The sequence below is a fragment of the Loxodonta africana genome, chromosome 19, assembly GCF_030014295.1.
Source record: "Loxodonta africana isolate mLoxAfr1 chromosome 19, mLoxAfr1.hap2, whole genome shotgun sequence".
In the NCBI taxonomy this organism is placed as follows: Eukaryota; Metazoa; Chordata; class Mammalia; order Proboscidea; family Elephantidae; genus Loxodonta; species Loxodonta africana.
In genome coordinates this window covers 42,259,961-42,284,151 of record NC_087360.1, presented here as the reverse complement: position 1 = coordinate 42,284,151, position 24,191 = coordinate 42,259,961, and the positions used below count along the sequence as shown (strand labels likewise).

The 24,191-nt window shown below is 39.8% G+C and overlaps 1 protein-coding gene across 18 annotated transcripts in view; it reads left to right on the top strand.

Annotated features, from left to right (window-relative positions):
- The window catches only part of MSRA (methionine sulfoxide reductase A), an 813,898-nt gene that overhangs the window by 378,185 nt on the left and 411,522 nt on the right, over window positions 1-24,191 (top strand). For 13 of the 18 annotated variants that reach the window (XM_064272627.1, XM_064272626.1, XM_064272634.1 and 10 more), the window contains one exon: window positions 19,183-19,251. The exons of the other annotated variants lie outside the window; for them this stretch is intronic. In XM_064272627.1, the coding sequence (XP_064128697.1) occupies window positions 19,183-19,251 (69 nt within the window). The remainder of the gene's footprint in view (window positions 1-19,182; window positions 19,252-24,191) is intronic. 18 annotated transcript variants of the gene reach the window in all.

Genomic DNA, 24,191 nt, shown 5'->3' with positions numbered 1-24,191 from the left:
GGGTCTCTTGTGATATTGCCCATCTTATTTCTTGTTTGGCTCATTTGTTTCCTCTCCTTTTTTTGTGTGTGTGTGTGTGTGATGTGTCAGTTTGGCCAGTAGTTTATCAATTTTGTTAATTTTTTCAAAGAACCAGCTTTTGGTCTGGTTAACTCTTTCAGTTGTTTGTTCTCTCATTTAATTCTGCTCTGATTTTTATTATTTACTGTTTCCGGTACCTGAGTGTTTCTTTTGTTGTTCTCTGTTCTACTTATAGGGATAATTCTTTGATTTTGGCCCTTTCTTCTCTTTGTATGTGTGTATTTATTGATATAAATTGACCATTGAGCACAGCTTTCTCTGTGTCCCATTGGTACTGAGAGGAAGGGTTTTCATTCTCATTGGATTCTATGAATTTCTTTATTCCATCCTTAATGTCTTTGATAATCCAGGCATTTTTGAGCAGGGCATTGTTCAGTTTCTAAGTGTTTGATTTCTGTTCCCTGCTTTTTCTGTTACTGATTTCTACTTTTATGGCCTATGGTCAGAGAAGATGCTTTGTAATAGTTTGATGTTTCAAATCCTATTAAAGCTTGCTTTATGATCTAATATGTGGTCTATTCTGGAGAATGTTTCATGTGTGCTGGAAAAGAAAGTATACTTGAGTTCAGTTGGGTGAAGTGTTTTGTATATGTCTATGTTCATGAGGGATATAAGTCTGTAATTTTCTTTTTTTGTGGTGTCTTTACCTGGTTTTGGTATCAGGGATATGCTAGCTTCATAGAATGAGTTTGGGAGTATTCTGTCCTTTCCTATGCTCTGGAATACCTTTAGTGGTATTGGTGTTAAGCCTTCTCTGAAAGTTTGGTAGAACTCTGCAGTGAAGCCGTCCTGGCCGGGCTTTTTTTTGTTGGGAGTCCTTTTTATTGCCTTTTCAATCTCTACTTTTGTTATGGATCTGTTTAGTTGTTCCACCTCTGTTTGTGTTAGTTTAGGTAGGTAGTGTGCTTTTAGGAAATCATTTCTTCTAGTTTTTCAAATTTGTTAGAGTATAATTTTTCATAGTAATCTATGATTCTTCTAATTTCAGTTGGGTTTGTTATAATACTGCCCATCACATTTTTTATTCAGGTTCTTTGCTTCCTCTCCTGTTTTTCTTTTGTCAGTTTGGCCAATGGTTTATCAATTTTGTTGATTTTTTCAAAGAACCAGCTTTTGGTCTTGGTAGTTCTTTCAATTGTTTTTCTGTTTTCTATTTCATTTAGTTCTGCTCTAATTTTTATTATTTGCTCTCTTCTGGTGCCTGAGGGTTTCTTTTGTTGCTGTCTTTCTTTGTTCAAGCTGTAGGGATAATTCTTTGATTTTGGCCCTTCTTTTTGGAGGTGTGCGTTTACTGACATAAATTTACCTCTGAGAACTGCTTTCCCTGTGTGCCAAAGGTTCTGATAGGAAGGGTTTTCATTCTCATTGGAGTCTATGAATTTCTTCTTTCCATCCAGTCTTTTTTGAGCAGGGTATTGTTCAGTTTCCAAGAGTTTGATTTCTTTTCGCTCTTTTTCTGTTATTGATTTCCACTTTTATCGCCTTATGGTCAGAGAAGATGCTTTGTAATATTTCAATGATTTGGATTCTGCTAAGGCTTGCTTCATGACCTAATACGTGGTCTATTCTAGAGAATGTTCCATACGCACTAGAAAAGAAAGTATACTTGGTTGCTGTTGGGTATAGTGTTCTGTATATGTCTACGAGGTCAAGTTGGTTGATTGTGGCATTTACATCTTCCGTGTCTTTATTGAGCTTCTTTCTGGATGTCCTGTCCTTCACCGAAAGTGGTGTGTTGAAGTCTCCTACTATTATTGTGGAGCTGTCTATCTCCCTTTTCAATGCTGATAGAGTTTGTTTTATGTATCTTGCAGCCGTGTCCTTGGGTGCATAGATATTTAATATGGTTATATCTTCTTGGTATATTTTCCCTTTAGTCATTATATCGTGTCCTTCCTTATCCTTTCTGATGGATTTAACTTTGAAGTCTGTTTTGTCAGAAGTTAACATTGCCACTCCTGCTCTTTTTCGATTGTTGTTTGCTTGATGTATTTTTTTCCATCCTTTGAGTTTTTGTTTGTGTCTCTAAGCCTAAGGTGTGTCTCTTGTAGGCAGCATATAGACAGATCCTGTTTTTTTAATGAGTTCTGCCACTCTCTGTCTCTTTATAGGTACATTTAGTCCATTTACATTCAGGGTAATTATGGACCAACCATGGATAGGTGTGATTTTAGTGCTGTCATTTTGATGTCTTTTTTTGCGTGTTGTTGACAGTTTCTTTTTCCCACTTAATTTTATGTGCTGAGTAGATTATCTTTATGTTTTGACCTTTCCTCATATTTGTTGTTGTTGATTTTGTTTTCTCTGAGTCTCTATTTTTTTCTTGTATTTTATTTTGATGAGTAGAATAGTTTGTCTCCTATGCGTTTATCTTTTTATTTAGTCCAATTTTTCTAAATTTTAACCTAACTTTTATTTGTTTGTATCACCGTATCTTCCTCTCCATATGGAAGACCTGTGATTACTTTTCTGAGTCCCTCCTTATTGCTTTAATGTTGTCTTCTTTTATATAGTAACATCGTTGTTACCCTGTTTTGAGCTTTTGTTTTTTTTTAAATCTTGCTTTTTTTTTTATTTCCCTGTCTGGGTTGACTTCTGGTTGCTCTGCCCAGTGTTCTAGTCTTGGGTTGATACCTGATATTCTTGATCTCCTAACCAAGAACTACCTTTAGTATTTCCTGTAGTTTTGGTTTGGTTTTTACAAATTTCCTAAACTTCAGTTTATCTGGAATTGTCCTAATTTCACCTTCATATTTCAGAGACAGTTTTACTGGATATATGATTCTTGGCAGGCAGTTTTTTTCCCTCAAGTTTTTAAATAAGCCATCCCATTGCCTTCTTGCCTGCATGGTTTCTGCCAGGTAGTCCGAGCTTATTCTTATTGGCTGTCCCTTGAAGGTGAGTTTTTGTTTATCCCTTGCTGCTCTTAAAATTCTCTCTTTATGTTTGGTTTTAGCAAGTTTGATTATAATATGTCTTGGTGACTTTCTTTTAACATCTACCTTACGTGGAGTTCGACGAGCATCTTGAATAGATAGATATCTTCTTATCTTTTGCAGTATCAGGGAAGTTTTCTGCCAAGAAATCTTCAACAATTCTCTCTGTATTTTTTGTTATGCCTCCTTGCTCTGGTACTCCAATCACTCGTAGGTTATTTCTCTTGATAGAGTCCCACATGATTCTTAAGGTTTCTTCATTTTTTAAAATTCTTTTATCTGATTTCTCTTCAAATATATTAGTGCCAAGTGCTTTATCTTCAAGTTCAGCAATTCTGGCTTTTACTTGCTCAGTTCTGCTCCTCTGACTTTCTATTGAGTTATCTAATTCTGTAATTTTATTGTTAATCTTCTGAATTTCTGATTGCTGTCTGTCTATGGATTTTTCCAAGTTATTAAATTTTTCATTATGTTCCTGAATAATCTTTCTAATTTCTTCAGTTGCTTTACCTGTGTGTTCCTTGGCTTGTTCTGCATATTGCCTCATTTCTTTCCTGATGTCTTGAAGGGTTCTGTATATTAAACTTTTGTATTCTGCCTCTGCTAATTCCAGGAATTTGCTTTCATCTAGAAGATCCCTGGATTCTTTGTTTTGAGAGCTTGTTGAGGTGATCATGGTCTGTTTCTTTATGTGACTTGAGATTGACTCTTGTCTCCAAGCCATGTATAAGTTATTGTATTAATTTATGTTCACTTACTCCGTTGTAGCTTCTTGCTTTGTTTTGTTTTGATATGCCCAGATGGGTTGCTTGAGTGAGCTAGCTTGATTATTTTCGCCTTTGGCGCTCTGACGTCCTGTCCCCAGATGGCTAGAGCTGTTATCAGGTATATCAGTCTAGGAGTCCATTCAGTTTTCTTGTATGAATTCAGCTGAGGTTTCCAGGTAGCTGATCATCAAGTGTGTGGTACAGGCTCTGTCCTACAGTCTTAGAGGGGCAGGGGTGATTGGTGTAGGTACTGGTATCTGGTTGCAGATGGGGGTCATGCTCTGAACAAGACAGGGGATTCAGAACTGACCCCTAAGTGTCAGTGAGGAAAGCTCATACCTATTCCCTGGAGCATGCAGGTGGGTGGGTTCTGTAGATGGACCATGGGTGCCCAATGTTTTTTGTCATAAGGACTGGGAGGTACCAGTTATCCCTGGACCCCTGTTGTGGGTGGCTGGGTGGCCTGAGTGGAGCTACCAGTCCTTAGGCCCTTGATGTGGGTAGGTGAGGACCCTGTTCAACCGGCAAAACAATGTCCAACATCAAACACCCATCTTTCCAGCGCACAGCTGAAATGGTTGGAGCCTGCCAACAAGGGCCTGTTCTCTTGAAATAGGCCCACACAGGTCCATGGAGAGGGTTAAGGTTTTCAAAGCTCACAGACCATTTATGCCTGGACAGGAGTCGCTTCTGTCCTGAGCTCCCCTGGTTAGTGGAGCTGGCAAATTATCTTTTCCTGCAAATGCAAATTTTTTCCTTCTCCAAGGCCAGGAGGATGGCTCTTGGCACTCAACAGTGCCTATCTCAGGCCCAGGGAATTCAGGTGCTGAAGCCAGCTTGGGGGTGGGGGGGGGTGCTTTAAAATGTACACAAGTACTTAGCTTTTGCCAAGAGCGCAGTTCTCTGCTTCTGGGGGTGTGAGTAGGCTTTGTGGCAGGCTGCTTCTCCCTGAGGAAACTGCGGCCGAACGCTAGTACCAGCCTGCCGCTGCTGGTCTGGGAATGGTGCCTGAGGGCTCCCCGTGATTCAGGTCTGGTAAATCCTCTCTGCTCCTGAACTGTCTCTTCCTCTCCCCGCTCCTCAGTTTGTTTTCTAAGCTTACCTTTGATATTCAGGGCTCCTAGCTTGTCATGAATATTCTCGTTTCATTTGTTTCTCATGTGTTTGTTGTAATGAGGGCTTGCCAGAAGCATCTGTCTATTCTGCCATCTTGGCTCCACCTCCACTAAGTTTTATTTCTTTATATTGCCTTGACTTCCTATCCATATGAAAGATCTGTGACTACATTTCTTAGTCCCTCTTTATTGTTTTAATGTTATCTTCTTTTTATTATGACATCGCTGTTTCCCTTTTTTGAGCGTTTTTTAATCTTGATTTATTTTTGGGATTTCTGTATCTGCATTGACACCTGGTTGCTCTGTCCTGTGTTCTAGACTTGGGTTGATATCTTGTGTTATTGGTTTTGTAACCAGAGAACTCCCTTTAGTATTTCTTTTAGTTTTGTTTTGGTTTCCACAAATTCCCTAAAGTTCTGTTTATCTGGAAATGTCCTAAGTTCACCTTCATATTTGAGAGACAGTTTTGCTGGATATATGATTCTTGGCTGTCAGTTTTTTCCTTCAGTGCTTTATATAAGCCATCCCATTGCCTTCTTGCCTATATTTTTTTTTTTTTGCCAAGTAGTGCCAAGCTTATTCTTACTCTTCTGTGCAGATACTTTTATCCCTAAAAAGCTGCTGTTAAAATTCTCTCTTTAGCTTTGGTTTTGGCAAGTTTGATTTTAATATGTCTTGGTGACTTTCTTTTGAGATCTACCTTGTATGGAGTTGGATGAGCATCATGGATAGGTATCCTCTAATCTTTCACGATATCAGGGATGTTTTCTGCCAACAAATCTTCAACAATTCTCTCTGTATTTTCTGTTATCCTTCCCTGTTCTGTGTACTCCAATCACTCATAGGTTATTTCTCTTGTTAGAGTCCCAAATGATTCTTAGGGTTTCTTCATTTTTTTTTAATTATTTTAACTGATTTTTCTTTGTATATATTGGTGCCAAGTGTTTTATTTTCAGTCTCATTAATTCTGCCTTCCACTTGCTAAGTTGTGCTCCTCTGACTTTGTATTGCATTGTCTAATTCTGTTATTTTATTGTTAATCTTCTGAATTTCTGATTGGTGTCGCTCTATGGATTCTTGCAGCTTAGTAAATTTTTCATTATATTCTTGAGTAAGCTTTTTTAATTTCTTCACCTGCTTTATCTGTGTGTGCCTTGGCTTGTTCTGCATTTTGCCTGATCTCATTTCTCATGTCTTGAAGAGTTCTGTATATTAATCCTTTGTATTCTGCTTCTGGTAAACCTGGCAGATTATCCTTTCCCCTGGTTGTGAATTTATTCCTTTTCCAAGGCCGGGGGAATGGCTCAGGGCATGGAGCAGGACCTTTCCCAGGCCTAGGGAAATCAATAGCCACTGAAGCTGACTTGGGGCTAGGAATATGGTAAAATAAATGCAAGTTCTTATCTTTTGTCGAGAGCACCATTCTTCTCTGGTTCCAGGCTTGTGTGTAGGATGTAAGGCTTGCTGTCTGTTCCTGAGGAAACTGTGGTCCCACATAATTCCTAAAAAAACAAAAAAATCAAACCTGTTGCTGTGGAGTTTATTTTGGTATAATTCTTAGGGTTTGTTAATTTTTTTTAATTCTTTTATCTGATTTTTTCTCAAATGAATTGGTATCAGGTGCTTTATCTTCAACCTCACTAATTTTGACTGCCATTGCCTCAATTGTGTTCCTATGACTTTCTATTGAGTTGTCTAATTGAGAAGTTTTATTGTTCTCTTTTGAATTTCTGTTTGCTGTCACTCTATGGATTCTTGCAGCCTATTAAAGTTGTCATTTTACTCTTGTATAATTTTCTTATGTTGCTCTTTTGCTTTGTCTGCATGTTCCTTGGCTTGGTTTTTGTTTTGCCTGATGTTGTTCCTCCACTCTTGAAGAGCTCTGTATATTAATGTTTTGAATTCTACCTCTGGTAACTCGAAGACTTTCTCTTCCTCTGGAATGTTTCTTGAGTCTTTGTTTTGGCTGGTTGCTGAAGGCATCATGGTTTGCCTCTTTATGTGATTTGATATTGACTGTTTTCTCTTAGCCATCAATAAATTATTACATTTATTTATTTTGTGTTTGCTTACTGTGTCCTAGCTTCTCACTTTGTTTTATTTTGATATGGCACTGGTTTTTTTCTGGGTTCTGGGTATGCCCATATAGGCTGGTCATGTGAGCTACTTTGTTTATTGGTATCTTTGAAGCTCTCACATCCTGTCACCACATGGTTAGAGCTGTTACTGCTTATGTGAGCCCAGGAGTCTATTTACTTTTCTTGTGTGGATTCAGCTTATGTGTCCAGGTCATCGGCCACTGAATGTGAGGTGCAGGCTCTCATCTACAGTCCTAGATGGGCTGGGCTAAGTAGCAGTGATTGGAGTAGGCATGGGTATGTAGCTGCAGCAGGGGGTTATGTGCTGAGCAAGGTAAAAGGCTGACAGCTGCCCCTGAGTGCCTGGGTGGAAGGTGTGTCCCTGTTCGCTAAAGCACGTAAGTGGGTGGGTTTTGTAGCTGGACTTTAGGCACCCAGTGCTCTTGGCTGTAAGGACTGGGAGGCACCACTTATTCATGGGCCCCTGTCACAGGTGGCTAGGTCGAGTAGGTGGAGCCATCAGTCCTCAGGCCTCTGATGTGGAGAGGTGAGGACCTGCTTAATGGGCAGGGTGCTGTCAAGTGTCATGAGTCTGCCATTCCACCTTAGTTGTTGAAGTTGAATATAGTCTTCTTGTATATACCCTGTTGTACTGTGCTGATGAGGGCCTACACTGTTGAAATGGGCCCACACAGGCCTATGCAGGGGTGAAAGGCTTTCAAAGTCTGTGGATGCCTTATGTCCATGCCTAAGCAAAGGCCTGGGCCTGCCCTGAGTTCCTTACTTAGGGGAGCTGGCAGATTATTTTTTCCTGTGTGTTAATTTGTTCCCTTTTTTGAAACTGGGAGAGTCGCTTGGGGTGCACGATGCATACCACTTTTAGCCCAGTAGATGTGGCAATCGTTGAAGCCCTACCAGGACCAGAGCAGAGCAGGGAGGGGTGGGTAAATTGGAGAGGGGTACTTCCCGGAGGCGAAGGGTCTTTTTGATTCTGTGTGGTAGGTTAGACGCTTGCACTTTCACAGATTCAGCACTGCTTTTCTTAGGTTCCGCAGGCCTGTGCAGACACTCTGCCACACAGTTTTTGCTGGTTTGGAAAATGTGTTCCGAGTGCTACTGCTTGTCTTAACTCACATGCACTAGCTGATCCAGCCTGCAGGGTGCCGGCCAAGTCGGGTCTGGCAAATTCTTGCTGCTTCTAAACTGTCTCTCCTTCCCCCTGCCACTCAGTCCGACTCCTCAACTTTGTCTTTGATGTTCAGAGCTCCTAGATTGTCATATATGATCGATTCATTTGTTTTTTTTTTTTGGGTCTTTATTGTAAGAGGGACCACAGGAAGCACCTGACTACTTTGCCATCTTGGCCTTGCCTCTAATTAAAGGTCCTTGACCAAGGCAGTGCTGGGGGAGATGGAAATCCATTTATACTGGTAGACCTTCACTCTGAAGCCTCTGGTACTCAAAGCCTTGCTGAACAAGTCAGCTTTGGAGGGGCCTCCCTTCAAAGAAAGAAAACCAAGACTCTACTAAAATGAGTAATAATCGCTGAGATTTAGTGTGAGGCAAATAAATTTGTACTCTAGTACTCACGTTAATTTCAAGATTGATTACTCTTGTGTTTGTAATTAAGTTTGCAAAACTGGTCGTAACCTACAAGTGTTGTTTGCCAAGAAAGGAAGCATGAAGACCTGGATTGTGTGCCCCGTTCCTTCTCTCACAGAACAGTACTCTTGAATCTAAGGCACCATTTAATTTCTTGTAGTCAGATGCCAATATTACAAGGGAGGTACTCAGGATACATAATCAAAATACGCATGGCTAGCCTTACCACCCCCTCCCTTTAACCTATTGTTGTTTGGTGCCTTTGAGTTGATTTTTGACTCATAGTGACTCCAAGTAACAGTAGAACTGCCCCATAGGGTTTTCTAGGCTGTAATCTTTATGGGAGCAGATCACCAAGTCTTTCTCCTGTGGAGCCTCTGGGTGGGTTTGAACCACCAACCTTTTGGTTAGTAGCTGCGTGCTTAACTATTTCACCACCGAGGCTCTTTCCCAATCTATTACCTGATAGTAAATGTCAGGGTTCCCATGTACGTTGTGATCAAACACCAAGGCTCATGTTTGTTGTGCCTGCTCCGCATGTGTATACACAGTCTCATCACGTAATGAGTGGGTTAGTGGGTGTAGGTGTGCATGTAAAAGCAAGTGTGTATTCAGAGACAGTGTATATTAATGTCAGTATGGGTATTTTTCTGTAGATGTTTATGGACCAGTGATTTTGAAGACTTAACTGGAGTTGTGATCAGTATATAGAAAAAAAATTCTACAATGTCTAATAATAGTCATGAGAGGAGGGGACCCAGCACTAACACATGATTGGAGCTGACTATTGCATGTAAGTAGAACATCCACTAATGAGCTCACTGACGGGTCTGTTACACTGCTGGGTGAGTGCCTGTGGTGAGACTTGAGCCTGTTGTATGTAGAAGATGCAAGGGGGCAACAATTCCATAAGAATCTGGAATAAAGTTGCCCATTGGGAATCAAAGTATAAAATAAACCCATAATGAATCAGAGCAGTGATAGGCAGTCACTTAAAGAAAACAGCTTCCGGGTCTGTAGGACTTTAGAGTAACCTGATGGAATGCATTGACATAGATAAAAGAAAAAATCATACCTCAACAGGGAGCCATGACAGCCTAGAAAAGGGAGGAAATCCTGCTGGCACCCTACTATGTTCTCTGTAGAGCCTGATTTGCTAGGACTCACGAAACCGAACACCTTTAAACTTTTAACTTGTATAACTAACTTCTCTTTTTCTGATCCATGCTCTGTAGAAACTTCTAATCTTTTGTCTTCCTGTGGAGATTATTTAAGAAAGAAAATGCAGGAGGCGGAGCCAAGACGGCGGAATGGACAGATGCTTCCGGTGAGGCCTCCTTACAACAAAGACCTGAAAAAACAAGTGAAACGAGTATATTTGTGACAAGCTGGGACCCCTAAGCATCAAAGGGAAGCTTGGGGAATGAACTGAGGGGCGGGGGAGGAAGAGATCGTTCAGAAGTGGAGAGGAGTTACAGGACCTGAATCGCGGGTAGCTCTCAGGCACTATTCCCAGAACGGCAGCAGCAGCGGGCCGGTACCGCCTTTTGGCTGCAGTTTCCTCAGGTAGAAGCAGCCAGCCACACGGCCTACTCACACCTCTCGAACCTGAGGAGAACGGCACTCCCGGCAAAAGCTAAGTACTTGTGCATATTTTACTGCGCCTCCCCCACCCCTAAGCCAGCTTCAGTGGCTGAATCTATGGGCCTGAGATAGACCCTGGTGAGCAACTAGAGCCATCCTCCTGGCCTTGGGGAGGAAAAAATTTGCTATTGGGGGAAAAAGATAATTGGCTAGCTCCATTAACCGGAGAAGCTCAGACAGAAGCAGCTCCTGTCCAGACATAAACCATCTGTGGACCTTGAACAACTATCCCTTCTGCATGGACCTGTGCAGGCCTATTTCGGGAGAATAGGCCCTTGTTGGCAAACTCCAACCATTTCAGCTGTGCAGTGGAGAGGTGGGTGTTTGACGTTTGACATTGCTTTGCCAATTAAACAAGGTCCTCACCTACCCACATCAGGGATCTAAGGACTGGTAGCTCCACTCAGCTCACCCAGCCACCCCGTGACTGGGTCCAAGGATAACTGGTACCTCCCAGTCCTTACAACTAAAAACTTTGGGTGCCTATGGTCCCTTTGCAGAACCCACCCACCAGCACTCTCTAGGGAACAGAGACGAGTTTTCTGCAGAAACAGTTGGGGGTGAGTTCTCAGCCCCCTGCCTTGTTCAAAGCGTGACACCCTGCTGCAATCAGATACTGGTATATACGCCAATCACCCCTGCCCCTCTAAGACTGTAGGACAGAGCCTATACCACACACTTGATGATCAGCTACCTTGAAACCTGAGCTGAATTCATACAAAAAAAACAGAATGGACTCCTAGACTGATATACCTGATAACAGCTCTAGTCAGCTGGGGACAGGACGCCAGAGCTCCAAAGGTGAAAATAATCAAGCTAGCTCACTCAAGCAACCCATAGGGGTATAACAAAACAAAACAAAGCAAGCAGCTACGACACAGTAAGCAAGCATAAACTAATACAATAACTCATAGATGGCTTGGAGACAAGAGTCAATATCAAGTCACATAAAGAAACAGACCATGATCACCTCAACAAGCTCTCAAAACAAAGAATCCAGGGATCTTCTAGATGAAAGCAAATTCCTGGAATTAGCAGAGGCAGAATACAAAAGTTTAATATACAGAACCCTTCAAGACATCAAAAGGAAATGAGGCAATATGCAGAACAAGACAAGAAACACACAGATAAAGTAACTGAAGAAATTAGAAAGATTATTCAGGAACATAATGAAAAATTTAATAACTTGGAAAAATCCATAGACAGACAGCAATCAGAAATTCAGAAGATTAACAATAAAATTACAGAATTAGATAACTCAATAGAAAGTCAGAGGAGCAGAACTGAGCAAGTAAAAGCCAGAATTGCTGAACTTGAAGATAAAGCACTTGGCACTAATATATTTGAAGAGAAATCAGATAAAAGAATTTTAAAAAATGAAGAAACCTTAAGAATCATGTGGGACTCTATCAAGAGAAATAACCTATGAGTGATTGGAGTACCAGAACAGGGAGCAATAACAGAAAATACAGAGAAAAGTGTTGAAGATTTGTTGGCAGAAAACTTCCCTGATATTGTGAAAGATGAGAAGATATCTATCCAAGATGCTCATCGAACTCCACGTAAGGTAGATGTTAAAAGAAAGTCACCAAGACATATTATAATCAAACTTGCCAAAACCAAAGATAAAGAGAGAATTATAAGAGCAGCGAGGGATAAATGAAAAGTCACCTACAAAGAAGAGCCAATATGAATAATCTCGGACTACTCGGCAGAAACCATGCAGGCAAGAAGGCAATGGGCCGACATATTTAAAAAATTGAAGGAAAAAATTCCCTGCCAGCAAAACTGTTTCTTAAATATGAAGGGGAAATTAAGAAATTTCCTGATAAACACAAGTTTAGGGAATTCCTAAAAACCAAACCAAAACTACAAGAAATACTAAAGGGAGCTCTTTGGTGAGAAAATCAGTAATATCAGGTATCAACCCAGGACTAGAACACTGGGCAGAGCAACCAGAAGTCAACCTAGACAAGGAAATCCAAAAAACAAAGCAAGATTATATTAAAAAAAAAAAAAAAAAAACCTAAGACAGGGTAACAGCAATGTTATTATATAAAAGAAGACAACATTAAAATAATAAAGAAGGACTAAGAAAAGTAATCATACACCTTCCACATGGAGAGGATGATACGGCAATACAAAGAAATAAAAGTTAGTTTTAAATTTAGAAAAATAGGGGTAAATAATAAGGTAACCACAAAGGAGACAAACTATCCTACTCATCAAAAAAAAATACAAGGGAAAAATAGAGACTCAGCAAAAACAAAATCAACAAAAACAAATATGAGGAAAGGACAATATATAAAGAAAATCTACTGAGCACATAAAATTACATGGGAAAAAGAAACTATCAACAAAACACATAAAAAGACATCAAAATGGTAACACTAAATTAATACTTGTCCATAATTACCCTGAATGTAAAAGGACTAAATGCACCAATAAAGAGACACACAGTGACAGAATGCATTACAAAACAAATTCGTCTATATGCTGCCTGGAAGAGACACACATTAGACTTAGAGACACAAACAAACTAAAACTCAAAGGTTGGAAAAAAATATATCAAGTAAACAACAATCAAAAAAGAGCAGGAGTGGTAATATTAATTTCTGACAAAATAGACTTTAAAGTCAAATCCATCATAAAGGATAAGGAAGGACACTATATAATGATTAAAGGGACAATACACCAAGAAGATATTAAATATCTATGCACCCAATGACACGGCTGCAAGATACATAAAACAAACTCTATCAGCATTGAAAAGGGAGATAGACAGCTCCACAATAATAGTAGGAGACTTCAACACACCACTTTTGGTGAAGGACAGGACACCCAGAAAGAAGCTCAATAAAGACACGGAAGATGTAAATGCCACAATCAACCAACTTGACCTTGTAGACATATACAGAACACTCCACCCAACAGCAACCAAGTATACTTTCTTTTCTAGTGCACACGGAACATTCTCTAGAATAGACCATGTATTAGGTCATAAAGCAAGGCTTAGCAGAATCCAAATCATTGAAATATTACAAAGCATCTTCTTGGACTATAAGGCCTTAAAAGTGGAGATCAATAACAGGAAAAGCAGGGAAAAGAAATCAAACACATGGAACCTGAACAATACCCTGCTCCAAAAAGACTGAATTATAGAAGATATTAAGGATGGAATAAAGAAATTCTGAGAATCCAATGAGAATGAAAACACTTCCTATCAGAACCTTTTGGACACAGCAAAAGCAGTGCTCAGAGGCCAGTTTATATCAATAAATGCACACATCCAAAAAGAAAAAAGAGCAAAAATCAATTATCCCTACAACTTGAACAAATAGGAAGAGAGCAACAAAAGAAACCCACAGGCACCAGAAGAAAACAAATAATAAAAATTAGAGCTGAACTAAATGAAATAGAAAACAGAAAAACAATTCAAAGAATTAACAAGACCAAAAGCTGTTTTTTTGAAAAAATCAACAAAATTGATAAACCACTGGCCAAACTGACAAGAGAAAATCAGGAGAGGAAGCAAATAACCCGAATAAGAAATGAGATGGGCGATATTACAACAGACCCAACTGAAATGAAAAGAATCATATCAGATTACTATGAAAAGCTATACTCAAACAAATTTGCAAACCTAGAAGAAATGGATGAATTCTTAGAAACACACTACCTACCTAAGCTAACACAAACAGAGGTAGAACAACTAAATAGACCCATAAGAAAAGAAGAGATTGAAAAAGTAATCAAAAAACTCCCAACAAAAAAAGCCCTGGTCTGGATGGCTTCACTGCAGAGTTCTACCAAACTTTCAGAGAGGAGTTAACACCACTACTACTAAAGGTATTTCAGAGCATGGAAAACGATGGAATACTACAAAGTCATTCTATGAAGCCACCATATCCCTGATACCAAAACCAGGTAACGACACCACAAGAAAAGAAAATTATAGACCTATATCCCTCATGAATGTAGATGGAAAAATCCTCAACAAAATTCTAGCCAATAGAATTCAACAACATATCAAAAAAATAATTCACCATGACCAAGTGGGGTTCATAAAAGGTATGCAGGGGTGGTTTAACATTAGAAAAACAATTAATGTAGTCCACCACATAAATAAAAGACAAGAATCACATGATTTTATCAATTGATGCAGAAAAGGCATTTGACAAAGTTCAACGCTCATTCATGATAAAAACTCTCAGCAAAATAGTAATAGAAGGAAAATTCCTCAACATAATAAAGGGTATTTATACAAAGCCAACAGCCAGCATCACCCTAAATGGAGAGAGCCTGAAAAGATTCCCCTTGAGATCGGGAACCAGACAAGGATGCCCTTTATCACCACTCTTATTCAACATGGTTTTGGAGGTCCTGGCGAGAGCAATTAGGCTAGACAAAGAAATAAAGCGCATCTGGATTGGCAAGGAAGAAGTAAAATTATCTCTATTTGCAGATGACATGATCTTATACACAGAAAACCCTAAGGAATCCTCCAGAAAACTACTGAAACTAATAGAAGAGTTCAGCAGAGTATCGGGATACAAGATAAACATACAAAAATCAGTTGGGTTCCTCTGCACAGAAAAACTAACTCAAAATGGATCAAAGACCTAAATATAAAATCTAAAATGATAAAGATCATGGAAGAAAAAATAGGGACAATGTTACGAGCCCTAATACATGACATAGAGAGTATACAAAACATTGTAAAGAATGTAGAAGAAAAACTAGATAATTGGGAGCTCCTAAAAATCAAACACCTATACTCATCCAAAGACTTCACCAAAAGGGTAAAAAGACTACCTACAGACTGGGAAAAAGTTTTTAGCTATGACATTTCTGATCAGCGCTTGATCTCTAAAATCTACATGATGCTGCAAAAACTCAACTGCAAAAAGGCAAATAACCCAATTAAAAAGTGGTCAAAAGATATGAATAGACACTTCACTAAAGAAGACATTCAGGTATCTAACAGATGTATGAGGAAATGTTCATTATCATTAGCCATTAGAGAAATGCAGATCAAAACTGCAGTGAGATTTCATCTCACTCCAAGAAGGCTGGCATTAATCCAAAAAACACAAAATAATTTTGGAGAGACTGGAACACTAATACACTGCTGTTGGGAATGTCAAATGGTACAACCACTTTGGAAATCGATTTGGCGCTTCCTTAGAAAGCTAGAAATAGAACTACCATACGACCCAGCAATCCCACTCAGAATATAGCCTAGAGAAATAAGAGCCTTTACATGAACAGATATGTGCACACCCATGTTTATCGCAGCACTGTTTACAACAGCAAAAAGATGGAAGCAACCAAGGTGCCCATCAACGGATGAATGGATAAATAAATTATGGTATATTTGCACAATGGAATACTACGCATCGATGAAGAACAGTGAGGAATCTGTGAAACATTTCATAACATGGAAGAACCTGAAAGGTGTTATGCTGAGTGAAATTAGTCAGATGCAAAAGGACAAATATTCTATAAGGCCCCTATTAAAAAAAAAAAAAATTTTTTTTTTTATAAGAACTTGAGAAATAGTTTAAATTGAGAAGAAAACATTCTTTTGTGGTTACGAGAGGGGGAATTGAGGGAGGGTGGGAGGGGGCATTCACTAATTTGATAGTAGATAAGAACTACTTTAGGTGAAGGGAAAGACAGCACACAATACAGGAAGGTCAGCACAATTGGACTAAACCTAAAGCAAAGAAGTTTCCTGAATAAACTGCATGCTTCAAAGGCCAGCGTAGCAGGGGCAGGGGTCTGGGGACCATGGTTTCAGGGGAAAACTAAGTCAATTGACATAATAAAATCTATTAAGAACACATTCTACATCCCACTTTGAAGAGTGGCGTCTGGGGTCTTAAACACTAGGAAGCAGCCATCTAAGATGCGTCAATTGGTCTCAGCCCGCCTGGATCAAAGAAGAATGAAGAACACCAAGGACACAAGGCGATTACAAGCCCAGGAGACAGAAAGGGCCATATGAACCAGAGACTGCATTATCCTGAGACCAGAAGACCTAGATGGTGCCCAGCTAAAGCCAGTGACATCCCTGACGGAACACAACAGAGAACCCCTGAGGGAGCTGAAACCAGAGGGATGCAGACCCCAAATTCGCGTAAGACCAGACTTAATGGTCTGACTGAGACTGGAAGGACCCCGGTGGTCATGGCCCCTCAGACCTTCTGTTGGCCCAGGACAGGAACCATTCCTGAAGCCAACTCTTCAGACATGGATTGGACTGGACAGCAGGTTGGAGAGGGATGCTGGTGAGGAGTGAGCTTCGTGGATCAGGTGGACACTTGAGACTATGTTGGCATCTCCTGCCTGGAAGGGAGATGGGTGGGTGGAGGGGGTTAGAAGCTGGCGAAATGGACACGAAAAGAGAGAGTGGAGGGAGAGAGCGGGCTGTCTCATTAGGGGGAGAGTAATTGGGAGTGTGTAGCAAGGTGTATATGGGTTTTTGTGTGAGAGACTGACTTGATTTGTAAATTTTCACTTAAAGCACAATAAAAGCTATATAAAAAAAAAAAAAAAAGACAATGCAATGAGATCAGGGCAGTCAGCCAGACACTTCTGATTCTCATTTTAATATCAATAAAATGCCATTTTGAGATGAATATCTAAGTCTATGATGAGTTCAGTCTGCATAGATTATTCTTTCTAAATTGGATTAACTTTGGTCTGAATTAAGTGATACAAATGGAATTTTTTGGCCTTGCAAAACTGAAAGCCAGAAACTAGACCACCAACATTTCCTCAAGGCCTATGATGACTCCTTGATTTCCCTGAAGACTCCCTGCCCCTTACTTATGTTCATAAGTTTATTTGAACCTGAGTAGGAGTTGACTCAATTGCAGTGGGTTTTTTGTTTTTGGTTTTAAAAGTGGGCATTCTCCTGTAACAGACTTAAGTAAGCTTCTCTTCCTAGGATTCATTAATTGACATTTAGCCCGTAGTTCACATACTGAGTAACTTGAATCTGCCAAATGTTTCAGGTTGAATTCTGACTCAATCTGAGAGCCACCCACTACCAATTTACTGCACTAGAACCAAGAACTGTCTTAGCTTGGATGCAGGGTAGCACTTACAGCCAGCAGACCTTTATTTGACCACTGTGTCTATTGGGTTTCTAATCTGTGTCTAAGGGAGGTGCTGAGAAGTAATTTAAGTCTTAGTGGTCACCATTCTGTTCCTAAAATGATTTCCAGGGATTCATTCATACATTTGGTATTCTTTAAAAGCTTGGCGTATACTTGGTGCTAGAGAACCCACAGGAATCTGGAATTTCAGGTTGACTTTCTGAATAAATTAAATACACTGTTTATTGGGAATGTACCAGATGTAAGACATTGTACTGAGTACTAGGGGAAAGTTGTTTATGATATGAAGTTGAATAATACAATTAATAGTCTCCCTCTTCCCGAATTCTTTTCTCTACAGTCAAATGAAAGCTTGATCTTTCATACTTGTTTTAAAGAGTTGGGCTGACCCTGGCTTCCTCTTTACACACACACACATGCAGGTGCATGCACACACACACACACACAGACACACTCCTCTCCCCCCAAACAGTTGTTATGCATTAAAAAAAAAAAAATCTGATTAACTGGCATGCTGTTGCTTTACTACACTGATTTTAGAAGTAATTGAGCTATTCAGATTCCTGAATACCCTGATAGAGAATTATTCTTACGTTTTATAATAACAACTGTACGGATAAAAATGTGAAAAGACATTTTGCGATGGATAAGCATTCTGGGTTAATTTCAGTGCATTAGCCTAATACACAAATACCCCAATTCTGGCAAGAAAATCTAGGATGTTCATTCGGTGGTTAATATCATTTCGTATTTTGCTTACAGATGTTCAGAACAATTCCATGTTTATTAGTCTATTCATAAGCTTTTAGAAATCTGCACAAAACCAAGTGGTACCAAAACCAGAAGGATGAAAAGGACTGTACACATTTTTCTCACAAGTGAGATTTACACAATCACCACAGAAAATCTGAGGCCCAGACACCTACCTTATCAATAGAATGATGGATTTCAGGCAAAATGTTAGACAGAGGCCCCTGAATATGGAAGGAGTAGAGAACAGGAGTCCTCATGTCACGTTCTAGTGGTTTCGATGCCCAAGCCATTTCCCTGTCTGAGCCTGTTTCCTCACATGTAGGAAGCCCTATGGGACAGTTCTACTCTGTCACATGGGGTCATCATGAGTTAGAATTGACTTAAGGGCACCTAACGATAACAACAACAACAATTTGAGTTATATCTGCTTTGTGGAGCCACAAGAGTTGTGGCAGGGTTTTATTTAAAAATAAAATTATTTCAAATCTTAAGTATTCCAGAAAATCCAGGACATATGCTTTCTATCACTCTCTTAGGCATGTTAAAGGTAAAAGTGATGGGTCATAGAGCATTGCTTGGCAAGGGATTGAGATCAGCTCACAGTATGTGTACCTGCCACTACAAAGGAAACCTGTTTTCTTGTCTTTCTGTTCTGTGTTATTAATAGGTCATATATATCCTCTTTCCCAAATCCATGTAGCTATTTCTTTAATGCTTAAGAGCTCTAACTAAACATTGAATATAAAGCAAATAAGTACACTTTTTTAATTTGACTTAATTTCTGAAGTTGTTGGGTAGATGTACATATCTGTATATCTACCATGAGATTAATGATCTCATTCTTCTTCAAAGTGGTGATGAGTTCTGTTATTAGCAGATTTTATCCAGCAACATAAAAGTCTTTCTAAATTCATTGCAGACTGCTTTAAATCCCTTTTTAGTGCATAGCCAGTCTTATTGTATTCATTTCAATGTCAAAGTAAATTACTAAATTATTGACATATTCCTGAAAATGCAAGAATCCTGGTCTTCAGTCTGGCTATAAGCAATTTGATTGCTTTTTGTTTCTCTTATTTTAGAGATAAAATTAGAACTTGAACATGTAGCAGGCATGATGGAAACGCATCTCGCTCTCAAACCAACAGGAAGTAAGTAAATTTCAAGTACAGGAACCCTGTAAATCACAATTATAACCCCTAGGACCAAATAGGTTCCCCACCCAATCCCAACTCCTTCACTGCCCATCCACATGGCTATTTAAGACGTAATAGTTGAACGGACAAAAAATAGGTAATGGGAAAACTGCTTGCTTTTGTTTTTCTTAAACTTCAATCACCAGAAAACACAAGCTTGGGTTTTTGACAACGGGCGCTTCTCTGAAGGGCTGACATCAGGAGTCATGGGGCATTGGTCAAGGGGAAGTCATGACATTTTAGACCTGGAAGGGAGCTATTAGTGAACAATTTAAAAATAAAGAAATCCAGGCCAGCTGAAATGATAACTATGATACAGTTGACAAAAATATTGATCTCTTAAAATCTTAACATTTCAAACATTGGATCATGGATTCAAAGTGGGTGGCTTCTGACTTTCAAACTGAGTAAGCCTGGGATCCTAGGCTCTAGGAAGGTACTTCAGAGGTCCTCAAAATAATAAAGTATTTTACCTAAATTTGCAAATTTAAGTTGCTTGGAGAACCCATTCACACCATTTAGCTGTTCTATATGTTTCTAATGTTTTATTTTTAAAAACTTCTTTAAAATGTTTGAAAACCACTGAGATGACTTTCTTTCAGATAAGGAAACTGAGGCTGAGAGAGATTAAATGATTTCAGAAATAGATTCAAGTAGAAGGGGTGAAAATTTCTTTGTGTTCCCAGATTATCGTGTTGCTAGAATTCTAAAAGGAAGTTAAGGCCTTGTTTCCATTATGCTCTTTTGAGTGAGGAGGAGGATCATGGATTCAAAGTGGAGGTGGCTTTTGAGTTTGAATGTTAAGATCTGCAGAGATCAATATTTTTGTCAACTATTTCATGGTTATTTCAGTTAGGTTAGTTTCTTTTTTTTTTTTTTTTAATTGTTTACTAATGGTTCTTGTGTCTGCTAGATGCTTTAAGTGCTGTCTGCTACAGCCAGGAGCAGAGCTAAGGTTTTGACAATAAAGAAAACCTAGAGGAGCTTCTCTTGTTAACAGATGCTTTAGCATTTTCTATTTCCCCAGGATGTAGGAATGAGAAAGGAAATTATTAAACAAGAGAGTAATTTCTTTTCTTCCTCCCCTCATTCTCTTTCAAAGCTTCTGCAGATCTGGTTCCCTGCCTGAGCTGTGGGTCCCCAGGGCCTGCAGAGTTAGGGCAAACAGTCTACAAATTGACTTGTCACCAAGCATGGCCTGCAGACCATAGATGTAATAACTTTGGTCACATTTTCTTCTGATTTCAATGTATAAGGGAAATGACATTGTGACAAAGGAAACATACATTCCCTGAAAAAGTGTTACTGAATTCAGAGCAGCTTTTTGTCATCTCATATGTCCTTCATTCATGGAATCTAAATTTAGAGCAACTATAATGGGGGCTCTTATACAAAGTCTTGACAAAATAATGTGGTCTTGTAAAAATGGCATGGTATATTGTCAGAACTCCTTGCCTGACTTCACAAAGGTAGGAGAAAATCAAGATGAACATCATCCCAAGTCCTACGAGGTGGAGGTCAGACATACTTCCTCTCTCCTCCCTTTTTACTAATTCTGACACTGGCTGTCCCTTCCATGGCACTCCTACTTCTCTGCTGGGTTTGATAATTCATTGCAACGGCCACAGAAAACTTGCAGACCATACTCATAGTTATAGGGCTTATTAGGGAAGTAACAGGTTACAGTTCAGGATCAGAGATGACTCAGGATACAGTTCTTTGATTGGGACAGCTTTTTCTCAGCCATGCCCACAGGCAGGCCTCTCAGCCTTACCTCCACCCTGGTCAGGCAAGTGTTACAAAGCTCTTTAGCTCCACCAGTAAGGGCCGGGAAACACCCCACTGCATGAGCAAGCCTCCTGCCTGAAGGCACTCAGCTATCTTGCTCTATGGGCTGAGAAGCCCACCATGCCATTTCCTTCCAGTCTCCTGGTTCTGCTGCTGCTGGTACTCTGCCACACTTGCTGCTGTTTCTCACTGTCTTGTACCATTTTGTGTTACGGCTCTCTGTTTCCTGGGTTCTCAGTGCAGGGACCTTGGGTCCATAGAATATACTCCACTCCTGGCTCTTCTTTCTTGGTGGTAGTGAGGTCCCCTCTTTCCACCTCTGAGATGGCTCATTTTAAGCCTAATGGGTTGGCAGAACTGACCAATCCCCATGTTAGGGTTCCATAGACCTTATTTGCATGGTTCTACCGCACAAGGGTGCCATGCACCTTATTTGCATTATTAGTAAGCTGTCCAGTCCCCTTGGTGGGATGCAAGCACCTTATTTGCATAATCCCACCCAATTATGGAGTTACAAGACCATGGTGAGAAAGGCCAGATGGCCAAATAAAAGCGATCCATGGCCATCTAAGATACATCAATTGGTCCCAACCCATCTGGAGTAAAGGAGAATGAAGAACACCAAAGACACAAGGAAAATATGAGCCTGAGAGACAGAAAGGGCCACATAAACCAGAGACTCCATCAGCCTGAGACTAGAAGAACTAGATGGTGCCCGGCTACCACCAATGACTGCCCTGACAGGGAACACAACAGAGAGTCCCTGATGGAGCAGGAGAAAAGTGGGGTGCAGACCTCAAATTCTATTAAAAAGACCAGACTTAATGGTCTGACTGAGACTGGAGGGACCCTGGAAGACATGGCCCCCCAGAATCTCTGTTAGCCCAGAAACGAAACCATTCCTGAAGCCAACTCTTCAGACAAAGATTAGACTGGAATATAAGACATTAAATGATACACATCAAGACAGAGTGCTTCTTAGCTCAAGTAGATGACCCAGACCCAGTGCCACTGAGTCGATTCCAACTCATAGTGACCCTATAGGACAGGGTAGAACAGCCCCATAGAGTTTCCAAGGAGCTTCTGGCAGATTTGAACTGCCGACCCTTTGGTTAGCAGCGGTAGCACTTAACCACTACGCCACCAGGGTTTCCATGCTCAAGTAGATACATGAGAGTAAGTAGGCAGCTCCTGTCCCAAGGCAAGATGAGAAGGCAAAAGGGACAGGAGCTGGTTGAATGAACATGGGAAATCTGGGTTGGAAAGGAGAAGTGTACTGTCACATTTTAGGGGGAGCAGCTAGGGACAGATAACAATGTCTGTATAAATTTTTGTATGAAAAACTAACCTGAACTGTAAACTTTCACTTAAAGCACAGTAAAAAACAAACAAACAAAAAAAAAACACCGGCTTCCTTAAAAAAAAAAAAAAAGGTGCTCCATTACGCTGCAGGTCTCATGTTGTTCAACTAGAGGTGGAGCTACTGTGCTAAAGAGTAGGTGAGAGTTCCAGAAGTTGAAATGATACAGACACTGGCACACTTTGCTAGAGATATTTTAAGTTGGTGAAAATATTTAAATTCATCATTAGACATTACAGAGGGTGAGAATTTTGTATAGCTTCAAAGAACTGAAGGCTGGCAGGCACCAAAACATAAGCCACCATAAGACAGCTGTGTTCAGATTGTAAAGACAGCTGTTTAGTACCTTACTTTCTTTGTCAGGTCTTTCAACCACAGGCTCCAGTTGTGTCAGTGTTTGTTCTTTGTCATTTAAGGGTCTGAATGCATTGTGACGGCTAGTTCAATCCATCTCTTACCTTGTACAGCTTAAATCAATGCTGAGAACAGGTGTGGTGGTCAAAAGTCAAAAAACTAACATACTGTAAGTAGTTAAGTGTGTCAATATTTCAGCATATCTGATAATAAAATTCTAGTGAAACAAAGCCAAACCCATTGCCATTGAGTCAATTCTGACTCAGTGATCCTAAAGGACAGAGTAGAGCCGCCCCATAGGGTTTCCAAGGCTGAAATCTTTGCGAAAGCAGACTGCTACGTCTTTCTTCCATGTAGTGGTTGAAGGATTCGAACCACTGACTTTTTAGTTAGCAGCTGAGCACTTTAACCACTGTGCCACAAGAGTTCCTTAAAATTCTAATCATTTAAATAGGAAATAAATTATATGGAAAGAAACAGTAATAAAAACATCTCTTATAACCATCCAACACTGGAATTAGTTTATCCTTTCATTGTTTCAGGGTTATATTCTCAAAAATTTAGAAGGGAGATTAAGAGGAATTTGCTATAGCAAGTTCTTAAAACATAATTGCAAAAGCAGTTGATGAATGTGCCTACACTGATATTTTCAAATCACATATAATGGCGCCATAAGGTAACATGAGAAAATAACTTTATAGGGGGTTGAACTTCTCTAGGAATTTTATGTGATATGCTGGGTCTTAATTACTTCATAATGACGATCAATTTTTAGAGCCTTAAAATAAGGTTCCTCTTTTTCCTCAGTTATATTAAAATTAAGTATCTGGGTTAATTACTGCCCCATCTGCCAAGCTAAAATTACAGCAAATGGGACTCATACAAAAGTATGGTCACCATTCGTATGAGTGAGTCAACCCAGTTATGAACTGTGTGGCTTCGGAAGAGGCCTCTGCTGTTTGCCAGTGCATGTCCTGCACCTCAGATTTGCCTGAGCCTCGTCAGCATGTGAATCATTTACAAACCACTGAGTTTCCTCAGCTGTGGGTAAACATTGCTTAATAAATCCTGACCCCTGATGTGTGGAATTACGTTATCTATCAGGAATGCCAGGGGATGAAACTGCTCTGAGCATCTTAGGTCTTTGAAAATGGGAGCTAATGTCAATGTCTCTTTTGCAGAAGGGTTCTGGTTAGGAAGACTGCTTATCCAAATGTTTTGAACCATTTATTTGTAGATGTCTCCTTCCTTGTTTTTTTTTTTTTTGTCATTTCTTCTTCCCTCTCCTCCTCCCCTTCCCTCTTTTTCTCCTTCTTTCTTCTAGTTAAGGATAAGTTGTTTTTTTTCCCACTCCTATACTATTATTGGAGCCCTGGTGGCACCATAGTTAAGA